The sequence below is a fragment of the Mauremys reevesii genome, linkage group 3, assembly GCF_016161935.1.
Source record: "Mauremys reevesii isolate NIE-2019 linkage group 3, ASM1616193v1, whole genome shotgun sequence".
Lineage (NCBI taxonomy): Eukaryota > Metazoa > Chordata > Testudines > Geoemydidae > Mauremys > Mauremys reevesii.
Genome location: NC_052625.1, coordinates 67,512,237 through 67,539,683, shown reverse-complemented (window position 1 = coordinate 67,539,683; position 27,447 = coordinate 67,512,237). Strand labels below are relative to the sequence as shown.

At 43.6% G+C, this 27,447-nt stretch overlaps 1 protein-coding gene across 9 annotated transcripts in view; it reads left to right on the top strand.

The window, feature by feature from the left end:
- LOC120399981 (maestro heat-like repeat-containing protein family member 1) overlaps positions 1 to 27,447 on the top strand; it is a 70,951-nt gene that overhangs the window by 28,045 nt on the left and 15,459 nt on the right. For 7 of the 9 annotated variants that reach the window (XR_005595442.1, XM_039528279.1, XM_039528281.1 and 4 more), the window contains 15 exons: positions 1,394 to 1,549; positions 4,330 to 4,458; positions 9,694 to 9,773; positions 12,286 to 12,421; positions 13,242 to 13,331; positions 15,005 to 15,109; positions 19,305 to 19,440; positions 20,690 to 20,790; positions 21,270 to 21,429; positions 23,990 to 24,140; positions 25,009 to 25,159; positions 25,720 to 25,913; positions 26,346 to 26,483; positions 26,605 to 26,722; positions 27,204 to 27,344. Coding sequence is in view for 8 of the 9 variants with exons in the window: in XM_039528279.1 (XP_039384213.1) it covers positions 1,394 to 1,549; positions 4,330 to 4,458; positions 9,694 to 9,773; positions 12,286 to 12,421; positions 13,242 to 13,331; positions 15,005 to 15,109; positions 19,305 to 19,440; positions 20,690 to 20,790; positions 21,270 to 21,429; positions 23,990 to 24,140; positions 25,009 to 25,159; positions 25,720 to 25,913; positions 26,346 to 26,483; positions 26,605 to 26,722; positions 27,204 to 27,344 (1,986 nt within the window). In the remaining variant the exon portion in view is untranslated. Of the gene's footprint in view, positions 1 to 1,393; positions 1,550 to 4,329; positions 4,459 to 9,693; positions 9,774 to 12,285; positions 12,422 to 13,241; positions 13,332 to 15,004; positions 15,110 to 19,304; positions 19,441 to 20,689; positions 20,791 to 21,269; positions 21,430 to 23,985; positions 24,141 to 25,008; positions 25,160 to 25,719; positions 25,914 to 26,345; positions 26,484 to 26,604; positions 26,723 to 27,203; positions 27,345 to 27,447 lie in introns of all 9 variants that reach the window. The other 2 variants (XM_039528275.1, XM_039528277.1) reach the window with 2 other exon arrangements.

Sequence of the window (27,447 nt, the reverse complement as noted above, 5' to 3'; positions counted from 1 at the left end):
TGGTCACTTCTGGGCTCTGGACAAACTGCTGCAGGGCCCCCAGTCCAGTGGGCGGAAACAAAAGGCCTGCAAGAGGGGCACCACCTGCAGCAGACTTGTTCAGCACCCAGCAGATAGGCCTGATGGGGGACGATTGTTTGATTCATCACCAGTGACCTGTCGTCCCTCTGGGAAGCTCTGGTAGGCAGCAGTCTCTGAATCAGTTCCTCCCCTGACTGAGCTGTACCCTCCCCTTTTAATATCTTGCTCTGGATAGACAGCAGGGTGGTGGGGGGGTGGGGAATATGTTGCCTCATGTGCCACTAGACACAGGAGATTCTAAGTCTAAGTAACTTTCCCTTTAAACCCTTCCCTCCAAGCCTGACACCTATTGCAGGTGTAGTGTGTCTGGGTGAGGACTGACTGCATCCACAGCACCTCGTTTGTATGCCCCATCACAGACCCTCTTGTAATGCACATGTACAAGGTGGGAGAGTGAAGGTTGTTGTGGGAACCTGAATTTTCTGCGTTTGTATCATTTAAAATCTCTGCCTTCATGTTGCAATAATGTTGCTGATTGATACAAACTCTGGGTCCAATTCTGCAAAGTGTATTCTCCTTGGGCTTTGAAAATATTATTCAGCTGAGTAAAGAACTGCAGGAATGAATTCTGAGAAATGTTACCCCATTGTCTTGGAGGCCACTTGAGTGTGCTGGAGTTACTGCCCCGCACAGGAGAAGATGCTGCTTAGCTTTCCCTTGTTCCGATATTTAAACTTCTGTCTCCTGAAAGAGGGTGGCACTGACCAAACATCAGCCAAAATTGATCATTTTGGCCACACAGCTCTGTCTGCTGAATACCTAGGCAGAGTAAATGTGGTCATGTAAACACAGTTTAGTCCTGAAGTTCCCCCCCCCCACCCCCCAGCTCATCACTAGAGGTTAAGGGAGAGCTCATTCAGACCCTGCTTACACAATGGATATTTCTCTTGCAATATTGCATCTGTTGTAAATTATCTACTTCAAGTTTTGACTCAAGAGTGGATGTCCTTTTAAGAGACCGGATTTGCTCTAGTTCAATCACAAGTTATTGACCTCAGTAGAGCTCACTCACATGGCAGGGAAGAATAATTCCCTCCTCCACTGCAAGAATCACTGGGTGAAATCCTATGGCCTATGCTATGCAGGAGGTCAGAGTAGATGATCAGAATGATGGTCCCCTCTGGCCATAAAGCCTATCAATCTCAGCTCTTTTGAGATCCTCTCCTTCATCTGCAGCTTTTCTCTTACCTATAGACAATTTTCTAGCACTGAATATTTGGAGAGTGAAGCAGTTCTGTTGGTGGGTGGGTGGGTGGGGTGGGGGCGTTGTCCATGAGAGAGTGATCTGCGTTTATCTCCCTTTCTACCACAGGATGCACAGCAGAGTAAGTGGAGCATGGCTTCCAGCACCCTTCACCTTTGCTATGACCAGGTGGCCAAGGAAACAAAGGACAACATCCTGCCCTGGGTGGACCACATCCTGTCCCAAATGTTATACCACTACTGCCGCTACACTGCCTCAGCCACGGTACTATGAACATGGACTATTGCTATGGATGTTTTTCTCTTCCTTAAGCTTTAGAGTTCCTGGGGTGCAGCAATCTTTGTTTTGGGCTCAGCTTGTCTCCACTAGGAAGCTGACAGGAAACTGTCTGCTGGGACATCATCCATTATTGCTTCTCATGTGAATGTTCTGGAAAGGGGTCACTGTAAGGGCCCCATATCTGCATTGCATCCACAGCATAAGAACATAGGAATTGCCATACTGAATCAGATTAGTGATCCATCTAACTAATTTTCCTGATTCTGAAGTAACACTTGCTGTTCTATAATACCCATGAACTTTCCTTTTTTAAAGACAGTAAGAGTTCTTTAAGCAGAACAAAGATTTCTGGTTTGGTGTTTTTTGGTGTGTCAGGGTTCCTTCCCCACTCTGAACTCTAGGGTACAGATCTGGGGACCTGCATGAAAGCCCCCTAAGCTTATTTACCAGCTTAGGTTAACAGTAAGCTGCCACCACCAAGCGTGTTCCAAATCTTAGGGGAGAGCCACTTGGAACTCAGCCTTTCCCCAAAGATTTTCCAAGTCTCTAACCCCCCCCCTTTCCTGGGCAGATTTGAGACTAATTCCCACCCCCACCCCAAGTCCTTACACCCCTTTTCCTGGATAAGGTTAAGAGTATACCCTCACCAATTAGTCCTGGTGAGCACAGATCCAAAACCCTTGGATCTTGAAACAATGAAAAATCAGTCAGGTTCTTAAAAAAAGAATTTTAATTAAAGAAAAAGGTAAAAATCATCTCTGTAAAATCAGGATGGAAAATAACTTTACTGGGTAATCAGATTCAAAGAGCCCAGAGGACCCCCCTCTAGCCTTAGGTTCAAAGTTACAGCAAACAGAGGTAAACCCTCTAGTAAAAGGAACATTTACAAGTTGAGAAAACAAAGATAAATCTAACACACCTTGCCTGGCTGTTACTTACAAGTTTGAAATATGAGAGACTTGTTCAGAAAGATTTGGAGAGCATGGATTGATGTCCGATCCCTCTTAGTCCCAAGAGCGAACAACCCCCAAAACAAAGAGCACACAAACAAAAGCCTCCCCCTCCCCAAGATTTGAAAGTATCTTGTTCCCTTATTGGTCCTTTGGGTCAGGTGTCAGCCAGGTTACCTGAGCTGCTTAACCCTTTACAGATAAAAGAATTTTGGTGTCTCTGGTCAGGAGGGATTTTATAGTATTGTACACAGGAGGGTTGTTACTCTTCCTTTTATAGTTATGACATGGTGTTTGAAAAACTGCTCCAGAAAAAGGTAAGGTACAGTTAGCAGGTCCCTTCCCTCTACACTCCCTGTGCCTCTCCCTTGTCTGTTTTCAGAGACTAGTTTCTGAGACTAGTAGGTGATATTGGCAGTAACCTTTTCTAGCAAGGCGGGTTTCTGAAGTGTTGTCCAAATATAGTGATCTCACTTGTCACTTGGTCATGAGAACTGGAGTCAGTGAGAAAGAAGGGATTTTCCGAGATTTGCCTTCTCCTCATGTCCTGAGAAGAGAAGGAGGTTTGTCAAATTCTTGGTCACAGGATCTGGTGTAGTGTGTAGAAAATGTCTCTCTTTCCATCTGATCATGGAAAGTGAGGGGATGTGATCAGTGTTACTAATGGATATTTTTATAGGTATGGTGACAGGCCAGTTTCAGGCTGTTCTCTTCTTATTTAAATTAAACTGAAACGTTTACCTCTGGTGTAGCTTTTGACTTTTCAGATTCATATTCCAATGGTTAGAGTGATTGTTATTACCGTACATGGTGAGTTACAGCCTTAATGAAGAAGCAAAGAATCCTGTGGCACCTTATAGACTAACAGACGTTTTGGAGCATGAGCCTTCGTGGGTGAATACCCACTTTGTCGGATGCAAGTAGTGGAAATTTCCAGGGGCAGGTATATATATGCAAGCAAGAAGCAAGCTAGAGATAACGGAAATGTTCTGTTAATCATGATAATTAAAACAAATGATACTTGTATGAAGATAATAGATACTTATGGGCCCCTTTTTATGTTCCTGTATGTCAGTGGGTCATAAGGTCACAACACATAATAGTTATCCTTGCTTCTGAGTTTAGGCAATGAGAACAGATATTGGATATTAGTTGGCTAGAGAGAGAACATTTCTTAGGCTATGTGTACACTAGCACTTTTGTTGGTAAAACTTTTGTCCGTCGGGTTGTGGGGAAAAACACCCACATGACTGACATAAGTTTCAGCGACAGAAGCGCTGGTGTGAGACGCTCTCCCGCTGACATAGCTACCACTGCTCATTGGTGGAAGTTTTATTATGCAACGGGAGAGCTCTCTCCCGTTAGCATAAAGCAGCCACATGGGAAATCTTACATTGGCACAGCTGCGCCACTGTAAAGTCTCTAGTGTAGACACTCCCTTAGAATGTGGAACAGGCAGGATGGGTAAGGGACAGTATCTCATTATACTGTGTTTTGACACAAACACTCTAAGGCGCTATCTAGACTAAGATGTAAAGGCATGATGTTAGCTAACTTAGTCTAATTAACATCTTCTAAAACTCTAGCCTAGAGAAAGTCATTGTGTTTTAGAGTGTCATAAACTTGAATTAAGGCCTGTCAGAGTGGAAGATGTAAAAATTTTACTCTACCAGTAGAAGCTAGCTAGCTGGATCTAACATCTCACCTTTATATTCTAGTCTAGCCACACCCTAAACCACTTTATTTCTTCTGACATTGAGGTCTGTGTCATTAATCCACTAAACTATCTTTCTCCCCATTCCTGGTGGGGTTTAGAACCTAGCTCTGAAGCTGAGCTTTCTGAAGTCAATGGCTGCATTCACCAGAACTGTTGGCGACATCACCCAGAAAGCAAAAGAAGCCCATGAATTCTCACAGAAAGCTGTCATCGTGGCATTCATGGTGGTGAGTAAAATATATAAATGGGGCCAAATTCAGCTCTCATGTACAGTCTTATAGTAACTCCACTGAAATCAGTGGAGTTAATCGCATTTTACACCCTGGAAACGAGTGCAGAATCTGGCTGAGGGTCTCTGTTCGTTGGATAGTTATAGAGAACTCTGAGCAACACTGACAGTAAAAAGCTGGGCGTGATGGAGTTTATTCACAGAGCTTTCACATTTTGAGCACATGGCAGCTGTACACAGAGCTCTGGCACTTTGAATCAATGACCCCTGCTGGAACCTGGTTGCAAGGCTGGTCCAAGCATATCTGGGATCTTCCATGATCCCACTGATCCACTTTGTCCCCACTTATAAATATAATTGTCATTTTATTTTATAGTAGTCCATACATCCCCTATAAATCAGGGCAAATTGACTGGAGGTGGGGCCAATGTGGGTTTGTGGCAGCTTGACTGAGGGTGCAGAGAGAGGAAGCAGCGGGCAGCATGAAGTGACAGCAGTGTCAATGATCACAGTGGACAGTCATGCCTAGTAGTTAGAGCAGGAGTGCATAGCCGAGAGTCAGAGCCAGGAATCTGAACCAAGAGTCAGAACTAAGTTACCAGGAGTGAGGCAAGACAGGGGCAAGGCAGGAGCAGGGCTGGAACAAGGCAAAAGCAAAACTGGAATAAGGTGGGAGCAATTCTGGGAACAAGCAGGAGCTATTGCAGCTGTGTACAAATAATTTGAACAACTGCTGAACTGTTGCTGCTGCTGGGCTTAAGAGCTGGTCTGCTGAATCTCCAGACCAATCAGCTGGTGTAACCAATCAGTCAGCCGACTACAGCCAGCTGTGCTTGTTAGGTTGCCCAGATACTGGTTCTGCTGCAGGCTCTGGTTCCAGATTGGCTCTGCTGCAGGCCCTCATTCCTGACAATACCCCACCCACACTCCCAAGAATGCCTCAGAGGGGCCTCAGGGCTTGGTTTCTTGGAGTACTTCTGATGGAATTCTTACAAAAGGTCTGGGGCATGGATGTTCTCTACTGGTTCCCAAACCATTTGTCCGGACCATAGTCCACCAGGTATTGGAGCCTTCCCCTAACTCACCAAGAGTTGAGGATTTGGTGGACCACATATTCCTCCTGTCCAAAAACTGTTATGGGTAACGGTGGTGGTTTGGAGCAATTTGGGTATGGATTCTTGGTGGAGGGCTTAAAAAAGTGAGATGTGAAAAACAGGGTGGATCTTCAAGGACTCAAGTAGCTGTAACATGAAGGCAACTGTGTTCACAAGTTCTATAACCTTGAAGGGGCCCAGGTACTGATAGTCTAGTTTGGCAGATGGGTGGCTCAATTTAAGGTTCTGGGCTGACAGCCACATCTTGTCCCCTATGGCCAGATTGGAGGCAGCCTGGCAGTCTTGTTCCACATGGTGTTGATACCCTTCTTGGATGGATTGCAGGTATTCCTTGAGCTCCCTTTGCACCAGCTGTAGGTGGGAGGCTAAATGCACAGCAGTTGGTACTGGGGAACTCATGGTCAAGGCTGGATGGATGTGTGGGTAAAAGCCATAGTTTGCAAAGAATGGGCTATGTTGGGTCAAGGGATGGATTGCATTGTTATATGCAAATTTGACATCACACAGCAAGGGAAGTCAGTCGTCACGGTGATAACGCAAAAAGCAGCAAAGATACTGCTCCAAGATTTGATTGACACTCTGTTTGTCCATTAGTTTCTGGGTGATAGGTGGATGAGGTGAGGGACTCAATGCCAAGGAGTCTGAGAAATTCCTGCCAAAATCACGAGATGAACTGGAGACCCCAGTTTGATACAATGCCCCTCAGTAACCCATGGTAACAGAAGACATTTTCCAGGAAGAGTCAAGCCATCCAACATGTGGTAGGAACAATACAGCATGGGATGAAGTGCACCATTTTGTTAGGAGGTTGACAATAACCAGGATTACTAACTGTCCCTGGGAGCATGGCAGTTCTACAATGAAATCCATTGATATAGTAGACTGAGGCTGGAGGAACCCTCAGGATCCTGATTGTGGGTTGTTGGTATGGGCATACAGCTTGCAGGACTTAATATAATTCTTGCAGTAAGCTCATAGGCCTGGCCATTTGAAGCTCCTCAAGACCATATTCCAGCTCATGAATTAGCCAAAATGGCCTGCAAGTAGTGAACTGCAGCATAGTTTTAATACCTGAAGTTGAAGTGGTCCCCCTGGAACATAAACACAATCCAAGTGAGTGATAGAGGAGGCCATTTGGTAGTCAGAACTAGGAATATGGTTGGGTAATTGCATCATTCAGATTCTGGTGGATCTGGGCTGCAAATGGGTTGCTGGGGAACAGGGAGTGGATGGAGGATGTCAGATTGCTATCAATCATCCTGTTGACAAAGTTGGACACCTTGAGCATGGTGGCAGAGGGCTTTTCTCCAGGTTCATGATATTCGTCTTTGTGGGATAGGCATCTGCCTTCCTGTTTCTTGTCCCTGGGTGATAGGTTACTACAAAGTTGAAGCAAGCAAAGAAGAGGGACCAACAGTCCTAAGTGTTAGTTAAGACATCTAGCAGTCCATAGGTACTCCAGATTCTTGTGGTTCATCAGGACTTGGACCAGGAATAAGGCTTCTTCTAGGAGGCGGTGCCATTCCTCAAAAACCACCTTGATCCCTACATCCCTTTCCCAAATATATTTTTTGTACGCTGGGGTTAGCTTCCAAGAATAAAAAGCACAGGAATGGAGATGTTTGTGGGGCCCCACGTGGTGAGATAATATTGCACCTATGGCAAAGTGTGAGGCATTGGGCTGAATTGTAAATGGTTTAGTGGGATCTGCATGAATCCAGATGAGTGCTGAGGTGAATTCCCTCTTCAGTCAAAGGCCAACTAAGCCTCTGCAGACCAGACCAGTCTGACCCCCTTTTGCAGGAGTGCCATTATGGGTGCAACCAGATTAGAGAATCCCTTAATAAATTGCTTGTAGAAATTAGAAAACCCAAGGAATCACTGGACCTGGCATTTGTCCTTGGGTGCAGTCCAGTCAGATATTTCCACCATCTTATGCAGGTCCATGGTGAGTTCCTTGGGCAAGACAGTTTATCCCAAGAATTCCACTCAGACATCAGAACTCTGCTGCATATTTAGCAACTTGCTGGTATCCCTGCCACAACATTTGAAACGTGGCTTCAGCCGCACATTTGCTCTAATGAAGTCCTCAAATTGTCCCAGAAGTGAGCTTCATTTTTTTTTCAACAGCAGAGATACCCAAGCCAGGCCCTCCCCAATAAGCAGGCTGGTAATTAAACCCACTCTGATTTGGTCAGTGGGATATAGCTGTGGGCGTAGCAGAAATAGGAGCCAAAACTAATTTAGGAACCCACAATATTTGACATGATTACAATTGACCTTGTCAGGCAGGGAAGCTTGGGCTCATGGGGAGCTGGGGTTGGAGATGACGGTGAGAGAGAGATTGGCCTTTGTAGACTCCATACACACTGCATCAGCCATAGATCCCTTATTGTTTGTGTAGGGGCTACTCGAACAGGTCCTGATTTGGAGCTGAGGGTCAGAATCTGACTACCTGGAGTGGGGCATGGTGGGGTCCAAGGCTGGAACAAGGCAGGCAAAGTAGCTATCACAGCCTTGGGCAAATGCTTTGAGCACCTGCTGAACTGCTACAGGGCTTAAGAGACAGTCTGCAGATCCTTCCAACTAATCAGTGTAGCCAATCAAGCAGGCCAGTTGTACTTGTTCAATAAGGTTGTCTTGAGTCTGTCTCTGCCACAGGCCCTGATTCCTAACAAGCAGTCAGGGGCAACATTAAATGTATGGGAATGCAAGGGGACACTGAAGGAAGCCCTTGGGCAGGGGTAACATAGAGCGGCTGGCTGGGAGCCCCAGCCATGGGCCAAAGACCTGGGATATGACAGAAGAAATAATGAGAGAAGCCAACCAGTAAGAAGCAGCATGAAATGGCCAGGAGGTTGGGAGCCTGGAGGAAACCCCTAGCTGAGGCAGCAAGAAATGAGTGGGTGGGCAGAGAGCCACAGGAAGAATCCAGCTCAGGGGCAGCAGGTGAGGAAAGAACACTTACTCTCCCACCAAAATTTCAAATATACCCTTCCCCACTGCCACTTCCCCTCATGTCTCACTGGTTGGTGGGTAGGGGGAGGTTTTCTCAATACTGAGCAGTTTTAGACTTAGCAGGATCTGGGGAAGAAACATGCAATCTTTGGGTCCGTGAGGCCCAGCATATAGTCAGGTCTGCCTTTCCACACATTCTCCATATATGGAGCAGAAGAGAAAAACAAGCATGCACAGAACTCAAACTTTCTACCTCCCTTAGGGTATGTCTACACTGCAATTAGACACCCATGGCTGGCCTGTGCCTGCTGACTCGGTCTGGCAGGGCTCAGGCTCAGGGATTGTTTAATTGCAGTGTAGATGTTCGGGCTCGGGCTGCACCCTGAGCTCTGGGATCCTCCCACCTCGCAGGGTGCTAGAGTCCAGGCTGCAGCCTGAGCCAGAATGTCTACCCTGCAATTAAACAGCCCCTGAGCCCAAGCCAGCAGGATGGGACAGCCACAGGTTTTTAATTGCAGTGTAGACCTACACTCAGTGACCACAGTTTCCATGGCCTGTCGGAACTAGCTCTGCCTGCTGTTATTGGAGGCTTTCCCCAATTTACAGTCACTCACGTCGTGAATGAATGCCCAGCACCCACCGAGAGCTCTTTTCAGCATTTAAACACATGCACAATGCATACCCCTAGCACTCCAATATACCGATCAACAACCACCAACACTGCTTTTAGCTATCACCGCTCTCAATACTGAACTTCTCATGGCACCTGTGTGCCTTTAGCAGCCCCGCCCAGGACCTTTCATAACTGTCTACCTGTTCATTGTGGTGATATTGACTGAGCCAGTTTAAGAAGGTTTTTATGGCACATGGGAAATGATATATCAGGGTTTGACTAGATTTCCTCCTTTAAAAAAATACTTGATATTATTTTAGTCACATCATCTTCTATAGTCAGAAATTCTTCTTACAATTGAGATCTGGAGAGCCCCAGAGATTATATAGCCCCATTGTGTCCCTCTGGAGTTAGTACTGATTGATGCTGCAGAATTTTATAATATCCCATGTATGGGTCCTTCGGGAGCAGTGGAAATAAGGATGGAATGTTGGTGAGCAAAGCTGGAGCTCAGTTGCTGTTATTTTGTCTCCTCTTTGATTTACAGAAGCTGATTGAAGAAGAGTCAGTGAACTTGCTGTCTAACCCTGTGCGCCAGCAGGCCATGATTGTTGTCACTAACCTGAGGTATTGTGAAAGTTCAACCAGCCTTCCATCAGATTTCAGTCTTGAGTCACTGCTCCATACAACATCCAGGAATATTGGCTCCTGTGTCATGTCCTGTTTGCTAATTTGTTATCTGGAAGAAGCAGGAATATTAACTCTTTTTTTTTTTGCTTGCCTATTTCACTTTATGCTCTAGTGATCCTGAATCCAAGCACCTCTTAAAGTGAAGAATTTCTCTGTGAGGAACTAAAAAACAAAAACTTATAATACAGCAGTTTTCCCTGTGGGTTTGGGTCAAAGTTTCTGTAATTTATTGCAGCATTTCTGAAACAGATGCTGTGATGTATGTGGCTAGCAGTGCCTGATTGCATAGTTGAGGAGAGATCAGTAATAGAGACCACACCACAAACATTCTGTTCCTTCAGATTCTGCTCTCCTTTTTCCTGTTTAAAGGCCTGAGTACAGGTTACAAAGCACAGGAGCTGCAGAGAGACATTTGCCCAGATTATAGATAGAGTATGAGTCAAATTGTGTCTGGCCTCTTTCAAGTTGTGTGAGAGCCTTCTCCCCTTCCCTGGTGCTCACTTGCACATGGGCCAGCCACAGTCACAGCAGACTCTTACTCCCTGGTACTGCTGGGAGCACAAATCACCCCAAAGAGGCCAGGGAGGAAGCTAAAGACCATGGTAGGATCATGTTCTGCACTGATGAGGAGGTTTAGCAACAGACATGGTCACTGTGCACTCCAGATGTCCAGGAAGCCTTATGCCAATCCCCAGTGTAATGGGTATATCAGGGCATAGTGAGGGTATGGCCAGAGTGCACTATGCTCCAACTATCCTCAGATGACAGACAACCCCTCAGGCTACTCTAACCTCTGGGGCCAGGGCCAGGCAGAGAATTAGGGAGATAACTAACTCTCTGATGGCCGCCATCTGTACTATTCTGAGTTGAAACTCAGCACCATAGACAGTCTATCCCAAAGTTTTCCATGAAGTTGAAACAAACTCTTTTTATAGATGCATAGAATCCTGGGTAATAAGCTTCAGGGGACAAATTAATCATTCACAAAATGTTGTGAGAAATTGCTTCAACTCTCTGAATATTAATTAACCTGCTGAAACTTAATGTGCTGCTCACCTATACAGCATATTGCATATGTTGCATTAATTTGGTTGTTAGCCTGTTAAAAGTATGCTTACAGTATAGTTCAGTCTTTCAACAAAGTACTGTTGAAATAATTTTGATGCCAAATACGATTTTGTTAAAAATATGGTGGTCAGTTTGGCAGAGGAGAAAGTATATGAGAAATTTTTATTTAAAAGTACATTCCAGGGCTAAGATATTACTAGCACTGAAAGCTTAAGGCAAACACTTTAAAAACATTAGTTTACATTGAGTTTAATATCTACCAGCTGTAACCCATGAAACTGTCATAACTGTATAACAGTATTGGAGCTAGCAGAGGGTGATATAATTACCATGCACTTGAGCAAGCTTACACATGCCATGTAGTTCAGGGAAGTGGTGCGTATTTACGCTGGGAAGAATTCAATTTTTATTTTTTATAATTTTGACAGATAATGAAGTTTATTTTAGGTACTTTTTTATTTTTATGAATTTAAATTTTCACAGTTGTGGGAAATCGTGGGGAATCGGACAACAATTATTTAATGACAATAGATGTCGATTTATAACAGTTAAGACAAATTATCAACATCACATGTCAAAATATACAAAGAATATATCCAAATCAAATTCTAAGTTCTCAAGCAGCATTTTTCTTTCTTTGCCTATCTGTACATTTTTATGATTATCAGTGGAAATACTTTTGTGTTGGTATGGTGAAATTGACATTCATTGGCATTTACCAATAAAAATCTAATCCTTCCAAGCCTATACACGCTGTACAACATACATATTGTGGAGTGACAGGCAAACACATAAATGCATTGTGCTATATGTGCAAAGGAAGGCACTACAGTATTGTGTCCACTAGATGGTGCTGCTATAATTTCTGACTAAAGCAATGGAAGCCTTGTGGTTTACAAAATTAATATTTTAAATGTCAATAAAAACTTCAGAGTTCAAACATAGTTTGTTCCCTAGTTTATACCAATATTTACCCATAAGAAATATTTCTTGACAACCAGAGCTAGCTTACTGCATGCTTTATGAACTCCGAACTAAAGAAAGTGAGGAAAAGCTAATTTTCCTATCTTTGGCCTATGAATTTATCCCTAAGTAGGACACTTATTAAAATCGGTTTTGGTGCATTATATTAGAGCAGTTATCTCTGTGCCAAAACACACACACACACACACACACACACACACACACACACACACACACACACACACACACACACACACACACACACACACACACACACGTTTCTATTGATTACTATGGTCAGAACAAACACCCCATTATGTTTAGGGGTGTTTAAAGAATAATGGATGATATATTTTTCTTACCTTGGATTCCAAACATTGTCATGACTCTCATTAAGGGGGCTTCTCTCTTTTGTCAGAAAGCTGAAGCCACCACTAAAGTCTGAGAAGAAAGCTGTTCTACTCCGGGCATGTTACAAAAGTGTCTTTTCTCTGCCTCCAATAGAGATCATGTTAGCAGAGGCATGTGATAATATACAATGCCAACACCGAGAGGTAATCTGTCCTTTAAAAAAATACAGTCATAAGAGAAGCCCCATGTGTCTTTAATTCAGTAGTCCTCCTGGGGATGATGACATATTGGGCCTGATAAGACAGTTTCCTTCTGAGATCTAGAGAAAAAATGTTGAGTCCTACTGATGCATGTAGTGGAAATTTCCAGAGGCAGGTATAAATATGCAGGCAAGAATCACTCTAGAGATAACGAGGTTAGTTCAATCAGGGAGGATGAGGCCCTCTTCCAGCAGTTGAGGTGTGAACAGCAAGGGAGGAGAAACTGCTTTTGTAGTTGGCTAGCCATTCACTGGCCAATCCTCCCTGATTGAAATAATCTCATTATTTCTAGACTGATTCTTGCCTGCATATTTATACCTGCCTCTGGAAATTTCCACTACATGCATCTGACGAAGTGGGTATTCACCCACGAAAGCTTATGCTCTAATACATCTGTTAGTCTATAATGTGCCACAGGACTCTTTGTCCCTTTTAAAGAAAACAATAGTGAGTGCATATATCTAAAGCAGAGAAATAATTATTCCTTTTTATCAGATCAGAAAACTTTCCCTATGTATTGTAGGTGCATATATGGCCCCCATTACCAGGTGTCTGAGCACCACACAATTTTTAATGTATTTATCCTCACAACACCCCTGTAATGTAGGGAAACGCTATTATCCCTATTTTACAGATAGGGAACTGAGGCATAGAGAGACTAAGGAACTCATCCTATCTCTCTAAAGAAGTATTTCTACACCTCACGTTGCCTGTAGAATGTCAGATTGTATGACACTGACTATTGTACTGACTCTTCTTCTAGTCTCTGTACAAGGAAACTATAGATGCCTTGAGAGGAATGCTTGAGGGTTTGGTATTTGAATGTCCTGTGGAGGCCCAGAAGATTTTGGAGGTAAGCAGTAGTGGGGCATCCAAGAGAGAAAAAGAGCGTTATAGAGGAGAGATTAAACAATCATGGTTCGACTGTCCCCTCTGAGTTCAGGGCTGAATTAAGACAATCTGGGGCTCTAGGCACACCACAAGATGGGAACTCTATGCCCCAGCATCTTGACCCTATCCCCCCATCAAAGGGAGTGGCAGTGGCAGGGAGCTCCCTCTCCTCTCCCAAAGAGGCAGGGACAGTCATATGGGACCCCTGTGACCCTCGGGATCAGCACCAGAGCCCCACTACGCTGGAGAGAAGGAGGGGGGGCTCTTAATCCCAGAGAGACAGGGATGGCAGTAAAGGGCCTTCCCAGTACTTAGCCCAGCAGCCAGAGTATATCTGGTTAGGTGGGTGGTTTGGGCCCACTCTTCTCTTTCTGCCATACCTAGAGTACTTTGCTGGGCTGTGTTGGCAGGATGGTTTGTGTTCCCTTGGAGTTTATACCCCATTGAGATGCATGGAGCAGTTCACACCCCTGAGAGCTGTTGTTTCAGGCTCTTTGCAGATGCAGGCGGGCATCTCTACAACACTGTGCTCAGATCATGTTTTCAAACTTTTCTTAACAATCATGAAAGCTGAGCTTCTGCCCTCATGAGACAACTCCAAGAGTTGGGGTCCTGGGCATAAGCCTATAGGTCCATTTTTTAAACTGTATTTAAGCATCTCATTTTCAGAAGTGATTTAGACATTTAGGAGCCCAATGAAATTTTGGCTCCTATGTGCCTAAATCCCCTTTGATACATAGGCTCCTAAATCAGTTACTCATTGCAATGTTGTGTGCAGCAATGCCTAAATACCTTTAAAAATCTGGGCCATAATGTTTATGCCTTAATTAGCCCTCCCATACTCTTCTCTTTTCAGAGATTATATGTTAGAGCGATTATAATACTGCAGGGCGCAGGGGTGCTGGAACAATTTGTATCGTGGGGGTGCTGAGAGCCATTGAACCAAACTGTAAACCCTGTATATAATGGAAACCATTTCAAGCCAGGGGGTGCAGCAGCACCCCAAGCACCCCTAGTTCCAGCACCTATGTCAGGGTGATAGAACAATCTAATGTATGTAAAAGAAATGTCAACACTTTTATAACAACTGAGAAATATACTTCCCTCTTCTTCCCTCTCTGAAGTGCTTTCCCTCAGATCTTGACTTGTAGGCAGAAGAGACATCCCTCCCCCGCCAAATCTCACTTTCCCTAGAAAAGTTGGGCAGAATAAGCCTCCTATGTGGTGTTACCCTCATTTCCAGAGATAAAAATAGGCTTCATTTTATACTCTATCAAATTCTGAATCCACTGACTAAGATTCAGAGTGAAGGAAGGAGCCACTCTTTGGCAGAGCAGATTATTATGCCAGTCTTCCTTCTCAGTGGAACTATTATAGGATGAATTTCTGGAAAACACAGAAGAGAACCCTTTTTCAGAAAACCCATAAACTTTATTTACATATAGAGGAGAATGCTACATTTTTTTATCCGACCTACCATTAGACAAAGACCCTCAGCTGGTGTAAATCAGAGTAGTTTCTCTGAAGTCAGTGGTGCTACTCCCAGTTTACAACAGCTACTGGTAGATTTGGGCCATGATCTTTTAGGAGTTTACTGTTTTTGTGAGCAGTGATCTCCTTCATTTTTTCCTACAGTACCTCGAGCCCTGGCTAATCTCCAGAAAGGATCATGAGCGGGAACGAGCAATGTGGTGCAGTGCCCGGATCCTAAGATGTGTGGCCAAGCTTCCCAATTTTGACGTGAGTAACCCTTCACCTGTACTGACCTGACTCAATAAAGAACATACACTTCAGCACATACACTTGCCCAAATAAGCAGCCTACTACTCACAGAACAAACAAACAAAATGTAGGACCTGATACTGCATCCATTGAAGTCAGTAGGAGATTTGCCAGTGATTTCAGTGGACTTAAGCTTTGACAGATTTTATTTTTCTGATAAATTACCCTGAAATCTTTACTGGCGCTGTGTCTGCTCAAACTTCTCCCTGGAGAAGTTATTCACTTCAATCCATTCCCCAAAGTGATGTCAATGTAAAGTCAATGCAAATAGCACTGGTCTTTCAAAACTTCTCCGGGCAAGAAAAAGAGTTATTTCCTCTCCTGTTCAGGCTGTTTTTTGTTGAATCTTTTTTGTCTTGAAATAATATTTATTGCAGTTGTACCACCAGCTTTACAATGGAATTTAATCACCCACAAAGCTGGTTGTTGCCTTGTATAATCCTACCCCAAAATATATTGGTATTCCTTAAGTGTACTGAATGGTGCTGCAGTAACAAGAAATACATATCAATGGTTTTAAATGTTTCTCAATTGCTAGACAAAAACTTCACTATATAGGTAACATTATAAGTATCATTTAATTAAATATAACATCATAGTTATATGAAATGTTTGAGACAAGTTTCTGTAAACAACTTTAAATATGGCCCAGTATCAACACCCATCTCCGTCTACCCACAACCCCCGCACATCACTCCAAAATATATCTCCTCTACATTTCCAGTGGTAACCATAAAACCTCATCTCATATTCTGTGTATAATAAAGATGGATCTGAGCTGAAAAATTTGAATCTGAACTTTCCCAAAGTTTACAGGGTGGTGGGTTTTGGTTTGGGTGCATGTGTAATAATCACCAGCCTAGAAGCCAATTATATCCAGAGTCATGTATAGCCAGAGAGTCAGTGCAGCTTCCATCTGGTAGATCCACTATTGACATGGTTATCTCATTAAGGCAATTGCAATAGAAGTGTCAAGAACAAGAAAAACCTCTCTTTGGATTTCATCGATCTTACAAAGGATTTTAACCTAGTTAGAAGAAAGGGCCACTTCCAACTATTAGAGATATTGGTTGCCCCCCGATCCTCCTCAGTCTGTTTCAGTACTTACATGATGGCATGAAGGCTAAAGTCCAGTGTGATGGTGATCAATCTGACAGTTTTTTTGAAAGCTGCTGGGGTGTCAAACTGGGAGGTGTTTTGGCACCTGGTATATTCCCCTCTCTGCTGCTTTGTCATGTTTTCTCATCTAGCACCAAGGGTATAGGTTTTCATGCAAAATTAGATGGAAAACTCCTCAACATTGCATGTCTAAGAGGAAAAAGCAAAGTCAGACATCTGCTGCTAAGAGAACTTCTTTTCACTGATGATGCAGTTCTTGTCACGCACAGTGAAGAGTAGCTCCATCAACTTTCCAAAAACTTTGTGCTAGCTCGTGAGGAATTTGGACTAAGCATCAGTCTAAAGAAGACAATGATTATGGCACAAGATGTGTTGAAAACGTGATCCACCAGAACTTCTAATAGTAGTACCTAGCTTGAAGTTGTGCACAAGTTTTGCTCTCTAGAATCAAATTGTATTGGATAACTTCTCTCTAGATGGTGAACTTAATGCTCACATCTGAAAGGCAGACACCACATTCAGCCTACTAACCAAGCGTGGGTGACAGGAAACCGACACCGAACACCAAGATACAGGTTTCCATATATGCATTTTGAGCATGCTGCTGTATGGTGGCAAGACCTGGACCAGCCACAGCAGGCATGAGAGAAGGCTAAATACCTCCCATGTCTGCTGTCTTCACCATATTCTAAATATCAAGTGGGAAACCAAAGTTCCTGACGCTGAAGTACTTTAGAAAAAAAAATGACCAAGTCTAATCCCTATACACAGATATCTCAATGGGTTTGGTCATCTGCACCAGATGGATGATGGATGCATTCCAAAGGATTGCCTATATAAGGAACCTGTGGATGCTCAAAGGGCCCCTAGACCAGCCTAGGCTCAGGTTCAAAAGTGTTTGCAAAAGGGACTAGAAAACTTTCAACATCAACATCAGAAGCTGGGAAGATGCAGCTAACAACAGACTAGTAGTGCGCTGGCTTCATTTTCTGGCCCTACGCTTTACACCTGCATTGTCTGTGGCAAGGACTGTTGCTTGAGAATCGGACTTTTTAGCCACTCGCGATGCTGCTGCATGACACATAGCAACATAACTGCTTTAGCACTTACACCATCATCTTTCGATATGGACGGTTGCCATTCATAAACCAACTACTACAAACTTTATATCAGCTTGGCCATTTTTTAGTTCACCTAACCATTCATGGAGAAACACACCAACATCTCTCACCTATATACAGTAAAGAAACCTCCTTCTTGATCTTCGATTCCACTGTGAACCTGAGAACCCAATTTTCTTAATTCACCTTCAACATACAGAGTAGAAATCCTATTCTGTATACCTTCTCCATCCTCCCCACATGGCTCCATCTAGAAACAGGCCTGATATAGACTTCGACCCTGTGCATGCTACACAGATTCTCTGCAGTTACCAGAGAGCCACAATCATTGAGGCACCCATGTAGAATATATTACATTTTCAGTGATGTGAACAGTTTCTAAAGTTATTGGTCCCTTGTACTATCAGGGGCGGCTCTAGCCATTTCGCCGCCCCAAGCACGGTGGCACACCGTGGGGGGCACTCTGCCGGTCGCCGGTCCCGCGGCTCCGGTGGACCTCCCGCAGGCATGCCTGTGGATGCTCCACCAAAGCCGCAGGACCAGCGGTCCCTCCGCAGGCACGCCTGCGGGAGGTCCACTGGAGCCGCCTGCCGCCCTCCCGGTGACCGGCAGAGCGCCCCCTGCGGCATGCCACCCCAAGCACGCGCTTGGCGTGCTGGGGCCTGGAGCCGCCCCTGTGTACTATGCCAGTTGTGCAAAGGGGGTTTAAGCTTCCCTAAGTGGGCAGCTGGAGATTCCTCTGTCATGAGGGAATTCAGGAGAGATGTCAGGCTCTTAGAGCTGGCTTTAAGCCACTCCCTCACAGTGCTGTTTTATGCCCCAGCAAAAGTGACATGGTAGGAGCATTCTATGCTCCATCAATCCCCACTGGTGTAAGAGCCCCACTTAGAGCAATCTTGAGGCTGTTCAAAGTTGTGCTGGGGACCAACCCAATGCCTAGAATTCTTGCGTATCAATTGGGAAGGAGAAAAAACACCCTTTGCTCTTCCCCTCAGGTGTGCGAAGTAGTACTCCAGTGCACCTGTGGGTCTGGCCCATTGTCATCATAGGCAGTGCTTCTAATACACCAGTACCACCATTAGGTGGGTGATGAGTAGCAGATTTAGATCACAGTGAAGACTGTGTGAAGAACCTTAACTTCAAATATTCAGGCTTTCAAACTATTTTATTTTTAACTACAGTATGCTAATTTGAGACTATAGCTGAAGCAACATATTGTGTTAGGAGGGAAATGCTTAAAACACAAAATAAACATTATTCAGAATTCATTCTTATTAAATAAAAACAATACATCTCTAACTAACCCTATGACAGGACCACCGAAGCCTCTGGGCCTAATTCCAGTCTCCTGCAGTGTACGTTAAGAGGGAGAGCACTGAAATCACCTGTGTCGCATTGGTGAGGTGTGTCAAATTACCCACAGGCTCTTCAGAAACAAACTGGGAAAGCTTCAAGGCTCACACTGCATTCTTAAAGCTTGCCTACACTGGCCTCTTTTCTCTGAAATTTCCACCTTGCTAACACTAGTGCAGTTCCCCAACATGTAAAATTGTATGTAGTCAGAACAATAGCATTTTGGCCCTTGTTTGCCCAGGTGTAAATGACTAAACACAAGATGCAGGGAAGCAGAGAATCAGGCCCTTTACCTTTTTGTTGATGATGACTCTTTGTTATTGGATATCCTGTTTGATTATGGGGCTTTTGTTGGCATATTTAAATACCATAAACATTTTCAGTGTTTAAAGATACCCAGATTTTATAAGCACAGTAATGTGCTCGACAGCCAATCTACACACACCCATCATAAGCATATTAACAGGCACAAGGCCCAGGTGTGCCCATATATTCCCTGATGATCACACACCCTGTTATATGTTATCTATTGCTAATTGGCTTCTTCTCTTTTTAATTAGACATCAATTGAATTCAGCAGACTGGGTCGCCTGGTTAGGCTGCTTGCCCTTCGATGCCATGACCCTGTGGACAACATCTGCTTCTTGGCAGCCCGGGCAGTATACAACTTGTATTGTATCCAGCTGGTTAAAAAGCGTAAGTAAACACCCTTTTTCTACATCACCGGAAACTGAAAACTTCCTCCTTGGAGCTAACCTTTAAAGCCTTTCTTATTATTACGAACAGATTGTTTTCAAAGTCCTAATGTAATCATTTCTGTTATTCTATAGCGCGGCACTGCATCATCAGGAAAGTAGTGAAATGAGCTACAGCTGCTGCTAGCTATTTATTTATTTATTATTTAGGCTATGTTTCCAGTTGAGCCCACAGTGCCCTGCATGGAGTACAGAGACATGGCTCCCTGCCTTGATGAGCTTATCAGTGCTGATACAGAACTGTTGTGCCTGGGAGTGTCATTGAAATAGATGCAGGTTTCCCTGAGGGGGGTGGAGGGATAAGGGAAGGGAAATGAAAGGGAAAGAGCAAAGTACACCGAGAAATGAAATACAATATACGCAATTGTTTTTAACAAGTATCTAGTATTAAGGTCATATTTGTCAAACTGAGGAGTACCTCGCCCTGGCTTGAAGGAGTAGTGTGGAGTAGGAAGAAAGTGTGAACAAGCCTCTCAGTCATTCTCCAGAATCTCCGCTTTCATTTAAAAAAAAATTGCTGGCCATTATGGTTTGAAAAGAAAACCTTGAAAATGTTTACCAAGTATAACCAATGTAGGGGTGTATGCCTGAGCTTGCAGAGACCCTGAAACAATATCTCTGAGGTGTGAACTGTGCCATTCATTTCAATGGGTGCTAATTCGGGTGCCAATAATGATATTTTATGTGTCAACATTGTTAACTATTTCACTGCTGAATGTATGTAAGGGGAGGAAGTATATTTTGAAGATCTCAGTTTACTCTGCGTAACTGGCTCATTTTGGGGAGCATTTAGCAATGTGAGATGGGGCTGAGGGAGGCCATGATTGGTCATGCATTCGATGAAGTGGGTATTCACCCACGAAAGCTCATGCTCCAATATGATTGGTTTAATTTTCCTGAAGGGTGGGAAGCTCAGTTTCAAAAGGAAAACATTATTTTAGGAAGGAATAGCTCAGAATGAAGCCCATTTTCCAGATTAAATATTGATTCACAGGCTGATATGAGTCCAGTGAATAGTGCTCATACACTAGATACAAGGGCAAGGCTTGTGTTATATCCCTCAGCAGCTATTCTACTGAGTTTTAGACTTGTCTCCAGCTAGCATCATGGCCACATTCAGATACATTGACAAGAACAGAAAGAAATGTCACCTAATTGAGAAATGACACAAATGTGTGTATCTGTTCCAGAGCTTGAGAAGGGACATGGAGTGGAGAAGGTAGACACACTACAAAATCTGGGAACATACAGTCCCTCTGTGTTCTACAACAACACCTCACAAATCGCTAAGGTAATTACACTCAATGCACTGAAAAATGAATGGTGTTTCCCTATATGAGGAGTATAGAGCCATTGATCACAGCTCCATAGTGAAGGATGCAGCCACATATCATTATAAGCCCTATTTGAACTCCCCTTCAACTTTGGCTAGGAAAATTGATTTGTCCTAATTTTGCATTTACTGTAAGGAAGCTTTATCTTTTGAAACAAATTAGCCAAAATGTTTTTTTGAGTTACAGGTAATGAAAAATTAACCTGATTTTGGAGTTGCTCAATAACAGTTATAGTATGAGTATGGCTATTCAAAAATTTTCCATTGATACCGTTAATCAACTGAAAAACTGGGTTTTTGACCAAACAATTTTTTGTGTGAGACAAATGTCTGGTTTGCTCAGAAAACTTGGAATTTTCATCAGAAAACAAAATACCCCAAACCAAAGACTTTTAGGAACTGTGTTACCATGACATGCTCTTTTCTGTTTGTTTTAGGCTTTTGCAGAATATTTTACCCCACTTCAGCTAACAAACCTGGTTCTGACAGCACTTGATGGTTTGACAGATCCCAGGGAAAAAATATCTCGGGCAGCTGGAGAACTGCTCAGTGCAATTCTGGAAGAACGGGGAGCTGACCTGGAGAAGGTAGGAGATGGTGAGAGAGGCTGCTGTTAGAATTCCCTGTTCTGGAGCCAGGAGGTGCGGCTGCCGGCTCCCTGTGCTGAAATTGTCCAGTGTCTTAGTTCCAATGCACTTTGTAAGAAAGTCGTGAAATGGCTCCTCTTTTCAGGAAACCAGAATCTGGGTGCTGATGTTGGTTTTGCTGAGGTGCTGCCATTCCCTCATATTCTAGTTAAAAGTGTAGATTAGGGTGGCTTATGGAGCCACTATAATGACTCTATAGGTAAGCCCATAAAGTAGCTTCTATTATAAGCCCAATTTTGAAGTCTTTCTAGATTTCTGAGGGGCAGGGACCTCCTTTCTCACTGAAATTTCTCATGCCTCCTCTTGGGCCAGTTTGGTTTGTACATTGAGAAGTAAAGAGAAGAAAGGATTTCGACAATTTTCAGTAAGGCTACATGGAAAATACTGTAATTGTTAGATGTGAAAATTTGAAACTGGGAATTTTCTGAAGTTCTCCACAAACTTCATAGTCTTTGAGAAAGGCATGAAGGGCCTTATAAGCAATGAGAGGATATCTTTAAAGGTTAAAGTTCAGTGATGCAAAATAGTTAGGACAAAGCAGTATCAGCATTTCTATTACACACCTGATTTTGATGCCCCATCACTCCAAAACAAGTACTCCACTCCATCACTCCAAAACACTCTCCCCCCGCCTGAAATTTAGCACATGTGCTCTCTTGGCTGGGGAAGATTGAGGTGAATCAGACAAGATAGGTCTGATTTATGACTTTGAAAAAAAGATATATTTTCTGCTTTTAGCAGATGTTCTGACTTTGCTTTTCTTGAAATATTGTCTCTGACAAGTTGATCCACAGACTCCATTTTAGTCACTTGTTCTCAGTGAGATCTGGTGCATAGACTGATATTAGAAGGTAGTATTGTTAATTGTGGAGTTATTAGCTGTGAATATTTACACCTCTGAGAGCTGTGTGAGGATTATGGAGTTTATAAACTTCTTGCTAGGTTTTGTTGAGCTGGTAAATTCAATAAACTGAATAACATTGGACTGAGGTGGTGGCAAACTTTGCAGCAGAGACACAGCACCGGGCCATGATACCGGGGAGAACTTGTGTGGATCCATAACACTGCTAGGGAGAAGGGAGACAAAATGAGTCTCCAATTGTTGTTTCTCCCCCAAGACACTGAATGACCTTCTGAGGACAGAGAAGAGAGAGGGAGAGTTTCACCTGAAAGTAGAGTAAAGGTAGTAAAGGAGTCAGGAAAGCTGATACACACTGTATCCTATCCACACTACAGAAATATTCAGCAAACAGGCTGAGGCCTTACTACATCCCCATAGAGCAGTGGTTCTCAAGCTGGGGCCGCTGCTTGTTCAGAGAAAGCCCCTGGTGGGCCAGGTCGGTTTTTTTACCTGCCGGGTATGCAGGTTTGGCCGATCGCGGATCCCACTGGCTGCGGTTCACCGCTCCAGGCCAATGGGGGCTGCAGGAAGTGGTGCGGGCTGAGGGATGTGCTGGCTCGCCTTCCTGCAGCCCCCATTGGCCTGGAGCGGCGAACCGCGGCCATTAGGAGCTGTGATCGGCTGAATCTGTGGACACAGCAGGTAAACAAACCAGCCCGGCCCACCAGAGGCTTTCCCTGAACAAGCGGCAGCCCTAGTTTGAGAATCACTGCCATAGAGGAGAGAAGAGAGGCACTTTCATTGTCGTTCCCTGTTGTGAAAAGGATTTCTTAACAGGGTTTTCAGTAGTTTTACTATATACATTAGATGGAAATGTAGGGTTATAGTTAAGGTGATTTGTGAATCCTTAAATTGTTCAATTCCATGACTTTCAAAAGTTTTTTTTCTTTTTTCATGAACCACAACCTTCAATGGACTATGGCATATGTGTGTGTAAGTGGAATAAAGAATAACAATATTTCCTTTCAATTCCTGCAGCTTTAATTGTAAAGGAGATGTCCATAGCCTGTGGGGAGGTGCAGCTTCCTATGAAATGAGATTTAGTTCAAGATACAAAATGTTATAGAGGGGTCATATTGTCCTCTCTCCCAACAAAACTAGATTTCCTCCACTGTTTGTTGTTTTGTCTTAATCTGAAATAAGCCATGTAATAGAAATATGTTTGCTATTTTGTGGCGGGCGTGTGTGTGTGTGTGTATATATGTGTCTGTATATACACATACGTGTGTGTGTGTGTGTGTGTGTGTATATATATATATATAATTATTTGTATAAAAGACATAAGTAAGTGTGGGTGGGTGGGTAGGTAGGTAGAAAAATTCCAACTGTAACTCTGTCTGCCCAAAAAAGGATTTCGTCTGGGAATATATTTACCTATCTGGTGTTTCTCTGGGAGTCCCCTGCACTCCAGAAATTGACCTCTTTTGTTCTTTAGGAAGGTGTCTTCTTTGGAGAGGGCAACTCATCCTATTGCTGAGTGATCATCACTGTGGCACTGAGATTTAAACTCACTAGGAGGGGGAAATAGAACAAGATCCTCCATCCCAAACATACAAACACATACACCCAAGTATAGGAAAAAACCTTTAACTGTTTTTCTTGCAGGTAGATGACACTCTGACTGGCATTTACAAGCGCCTCAGCCTCATCCATGAACCCATTACGAGGCAGGAAATGTTGAGGGCAGTGTGCTTCTTGGCTGGAAACAACACCAAGAAAGTGGTGCCTATCCTGTTGGACCACCATCTCCCATGGGACAGGTAGAAAGCTTGCCTTGGTCTCCAAATCTATGTTCCTTCTCTCTCTTTGTCTCAGCATTTTAAACACTTGGATGTCATGTTACTCTCCTCATTGCACTGGGTTGTGATTAGAGCTAGTTGAAAAATAGGATACAATTTTCACAAAAAAATTCATCTTCTATTTGGCAAAAGTTGAAATTTTAACAACAAATTCAGTCAATTTTTTAAAAGTTTTTGACCTGTTCTAGTTGTGATTAATTATTTGATGTGTTATAATCTATACCATGTGATAGCTGATTGTATGGAAACGACATGGCTGGCTTTACTGGAAACCGTGAGACAGCCTACTTTCCTGGTGTAATAACACACAGTTGTGGCAAATGGAACCAGTGTCATGTCCATATGATTGGTGGGGAATCCCTTCTTCCTTCCTTTCCCAGGACACATTGTTTCTTATTTTTCTGCTCTCTGACCCCGGGCATGATTCTACTCAAGACATCACCAATATATTTGGATAGGGAGACGAGTTATAGCAGTATAGGTTTGATCCACGAAGAAGGTCCATTCATGAGGGATGCATGGTATCTAGTGGTCTGAGCACAGAGCTAAGCATGAGCCCCCTGGGTTCTTTACCCAGCTGTCAGTGTCTCATTGTTTGATCATGAGCAAATCACTTTATAGCTCTGAGACTCAGTTTCTTCATCTGTAAATGCGGATAATTATACTTACTTACAGTACCGCACATAGGTGTTGTGAGACTTGTTTCACTGCAGCCCTCTGAGATCTTTGAATGGAAGTTGTTATAGAAGTGACCTCCTGAGGTCCCATCCAACCCTGATAATCTATGATAAGTACAAAGTATTATTTTATTGGGCCTCTAAATTCGTAGCAACACAACTGAGCTATGGAGGTTCCTGGGCACCAGAAGAGAAACCACCCTCAATGTTCTTCAGTTGCTGATAACAATCCTGGAGGAGAAACCAGTCCAAAAAGTCAATAGCAGTATCTCTGATGATGAGACCTCCCTCCAGCCTGTTGCTGTGAGTACTCTAGCATTTCACAGGCTGTTTTTTTGACAGCAAAATGTATAACTGGAAAAGCAAAGCCTTTAGGATGTTTTCTTTTTAGTAGATATAAGGGGGACACTCTGCCATCCTCTCAGGGCCTGGAGAATTCCTCATTAGATCATAGATTTATACTGGCCCTCCCTTTCCTTAAAGCCTTGAGAACTAGATGAGCCTTGTGTCTGAGCATCTTGGGGAGTCAATTTAATACCCTTTGCATTTCTTTCTAAGGGTAGCGGATCAGCAGGCAGCGATCAATCCAGTGGGGGTTGATTTATCGCATCTAGTCTAGACATGATAAATCGACCCCCGAGCGCTCTCACATCAACTCTGGTACTCCACTGGCTTGATAGGCCATCAGGGGAGTGGCAGCAGTCGACTCACTGCAGTGAAGACACCGTGGGGAGTAGATCTAAATACATTGACTTCAGCTAAGTTATTCACGTAGCTGAAGTTCCATATCTTAGATCTATCTCCCCTAGTGTCGACCAGGCCTAAGAAAGAAGAGTAACAGAATCTTGTTTTACCCTCTTCAGGTAACGTGTGCACTGTGTGAGATGCTCTCTGTCCCTGGCTGCAGAGATGCAGTGCAGGAACTTTACCCCAGCCTCTTATTGGCAGTGCTTAGTCATGTCCAGCGAGTCATTGAGCAGAACCCATTAGAGAACATGGTAGTCTACAGGAAAGAGTGTGGCCAGGGGCACAGGCCCAAGGCATTCGATCCTTCCAGGTAATTACTGAAAAGTCAAGGTTCTTATTAGTCTGGTTGTAACTCCTATAGTATTTCTGTTCTGATGAGCGTGTGTGGTTTATCTCACTGTGTGTTACATTTCCATACAGTCAGCAGGGCTCCCTTTCTTACAAAGAATGGACAAAATGGATAGTCTCTGTATCATGCCTACAGAAACTAAGTGCAATATCTGAGCGGAAATGAGAAGAAAAGGCGCCCATAGTCCTTCTCCCATTACTTCAATAATCACTCAGCTCCCCCTGCCCACTTCTGGTCTCTCCACTCTCTTGTTAACCTGAATCCTCAGCACCCTGTGTAATATTATGTTATGTTATAATACAGTATCTGTGTCTTGGGGTTTCTATAGACTCATGTAACTATTAGGAGTGGCACTGATGTCACTCAGTAACACTGGAATTGTTTTGAATCTAGCTGTGCTCTGGAGGCTGTGAAGACCCTGCTCTCAGGTGCTGGTTACTTTGAGGTGTTAGACTATGTGGAGGAACACAGAGGGTGGGACCTCCTCTCCAGCCCCAGTGACTACTATTGTGGAATAATGGAGATCACAAGGTAAGAGACAAAAGCCACTCATTCATCAGCCTGGAACCAGTTGGGGTCTTTGTTCCAGGAACTTGCTACATGATTCTTTTTTCACCAGAAAACACACAGGTATGTTTGTGTCCTGTTGCAGTGCCATGGTGAAGCATTTGAAGCCTCTTCATCTGCACAGGATTTTTAACAAGCTGATCCCGCTGCTCAACAGTGAGAATGAGCATGATAAAATTATGTCCAGGGCCTTCTATGCTCAGGTAAGTTTCTTTAGCTACTTGCAGAGCTGGAGTTCTAGAGAGCATCTTGCTCCAGACCTATTCCAAAAGTGAATGGGGCATATGCAGTAGAAGATTTCAACAGCAAGTCTTATTGGGATGGAGACAGATCACCTAGGAGATGGTTATAGTTCTCTTGAACCATATTAAAATATCCGTAGTTTTCACTTTCCAGTTCTTGGGGGTCATCTCTACTAAATGACCCCTAATCTAACTCAGTGAAAACCATCACTACCACCATTTCAGTAAGGGAGATTTCCCTTCAAATCTAAACATTAGTCTGATCTTGAGAACAGCTGTTTAACCCAGAGCTCAAAATGGCTGGCTTTAAACCTCTGGGTGAGGTGTGGGCTTTCTCAATACAGCACAGTTTATTTCTCAGGAAAAAGATGATATCTACCCAGAGAATAGAACTGGAAAGTCTGTTGTTAATTGGCTGCATCTCATTTTGTGTTGCTTGTAGCTTCTCTGGCACCGTTCTGTGGCCCAGAGTCTAGAACTCGACGTCTTGGCCCCACTGAAAAAATGGATCCAAGAGCCAAATCCCATCATGAGGCTCCTGGGACTCAGAGGAATTAGTAATTTAGCTCTCCACCCAGGGAAGGTGAGAGATGTATTATTCAATTATAAAACAAACCCCAGAAAAATACAGTAGAAATGATGGTAACGCAGAACCGAATGCAGAGCAATTATGTGAGAACTAAGGC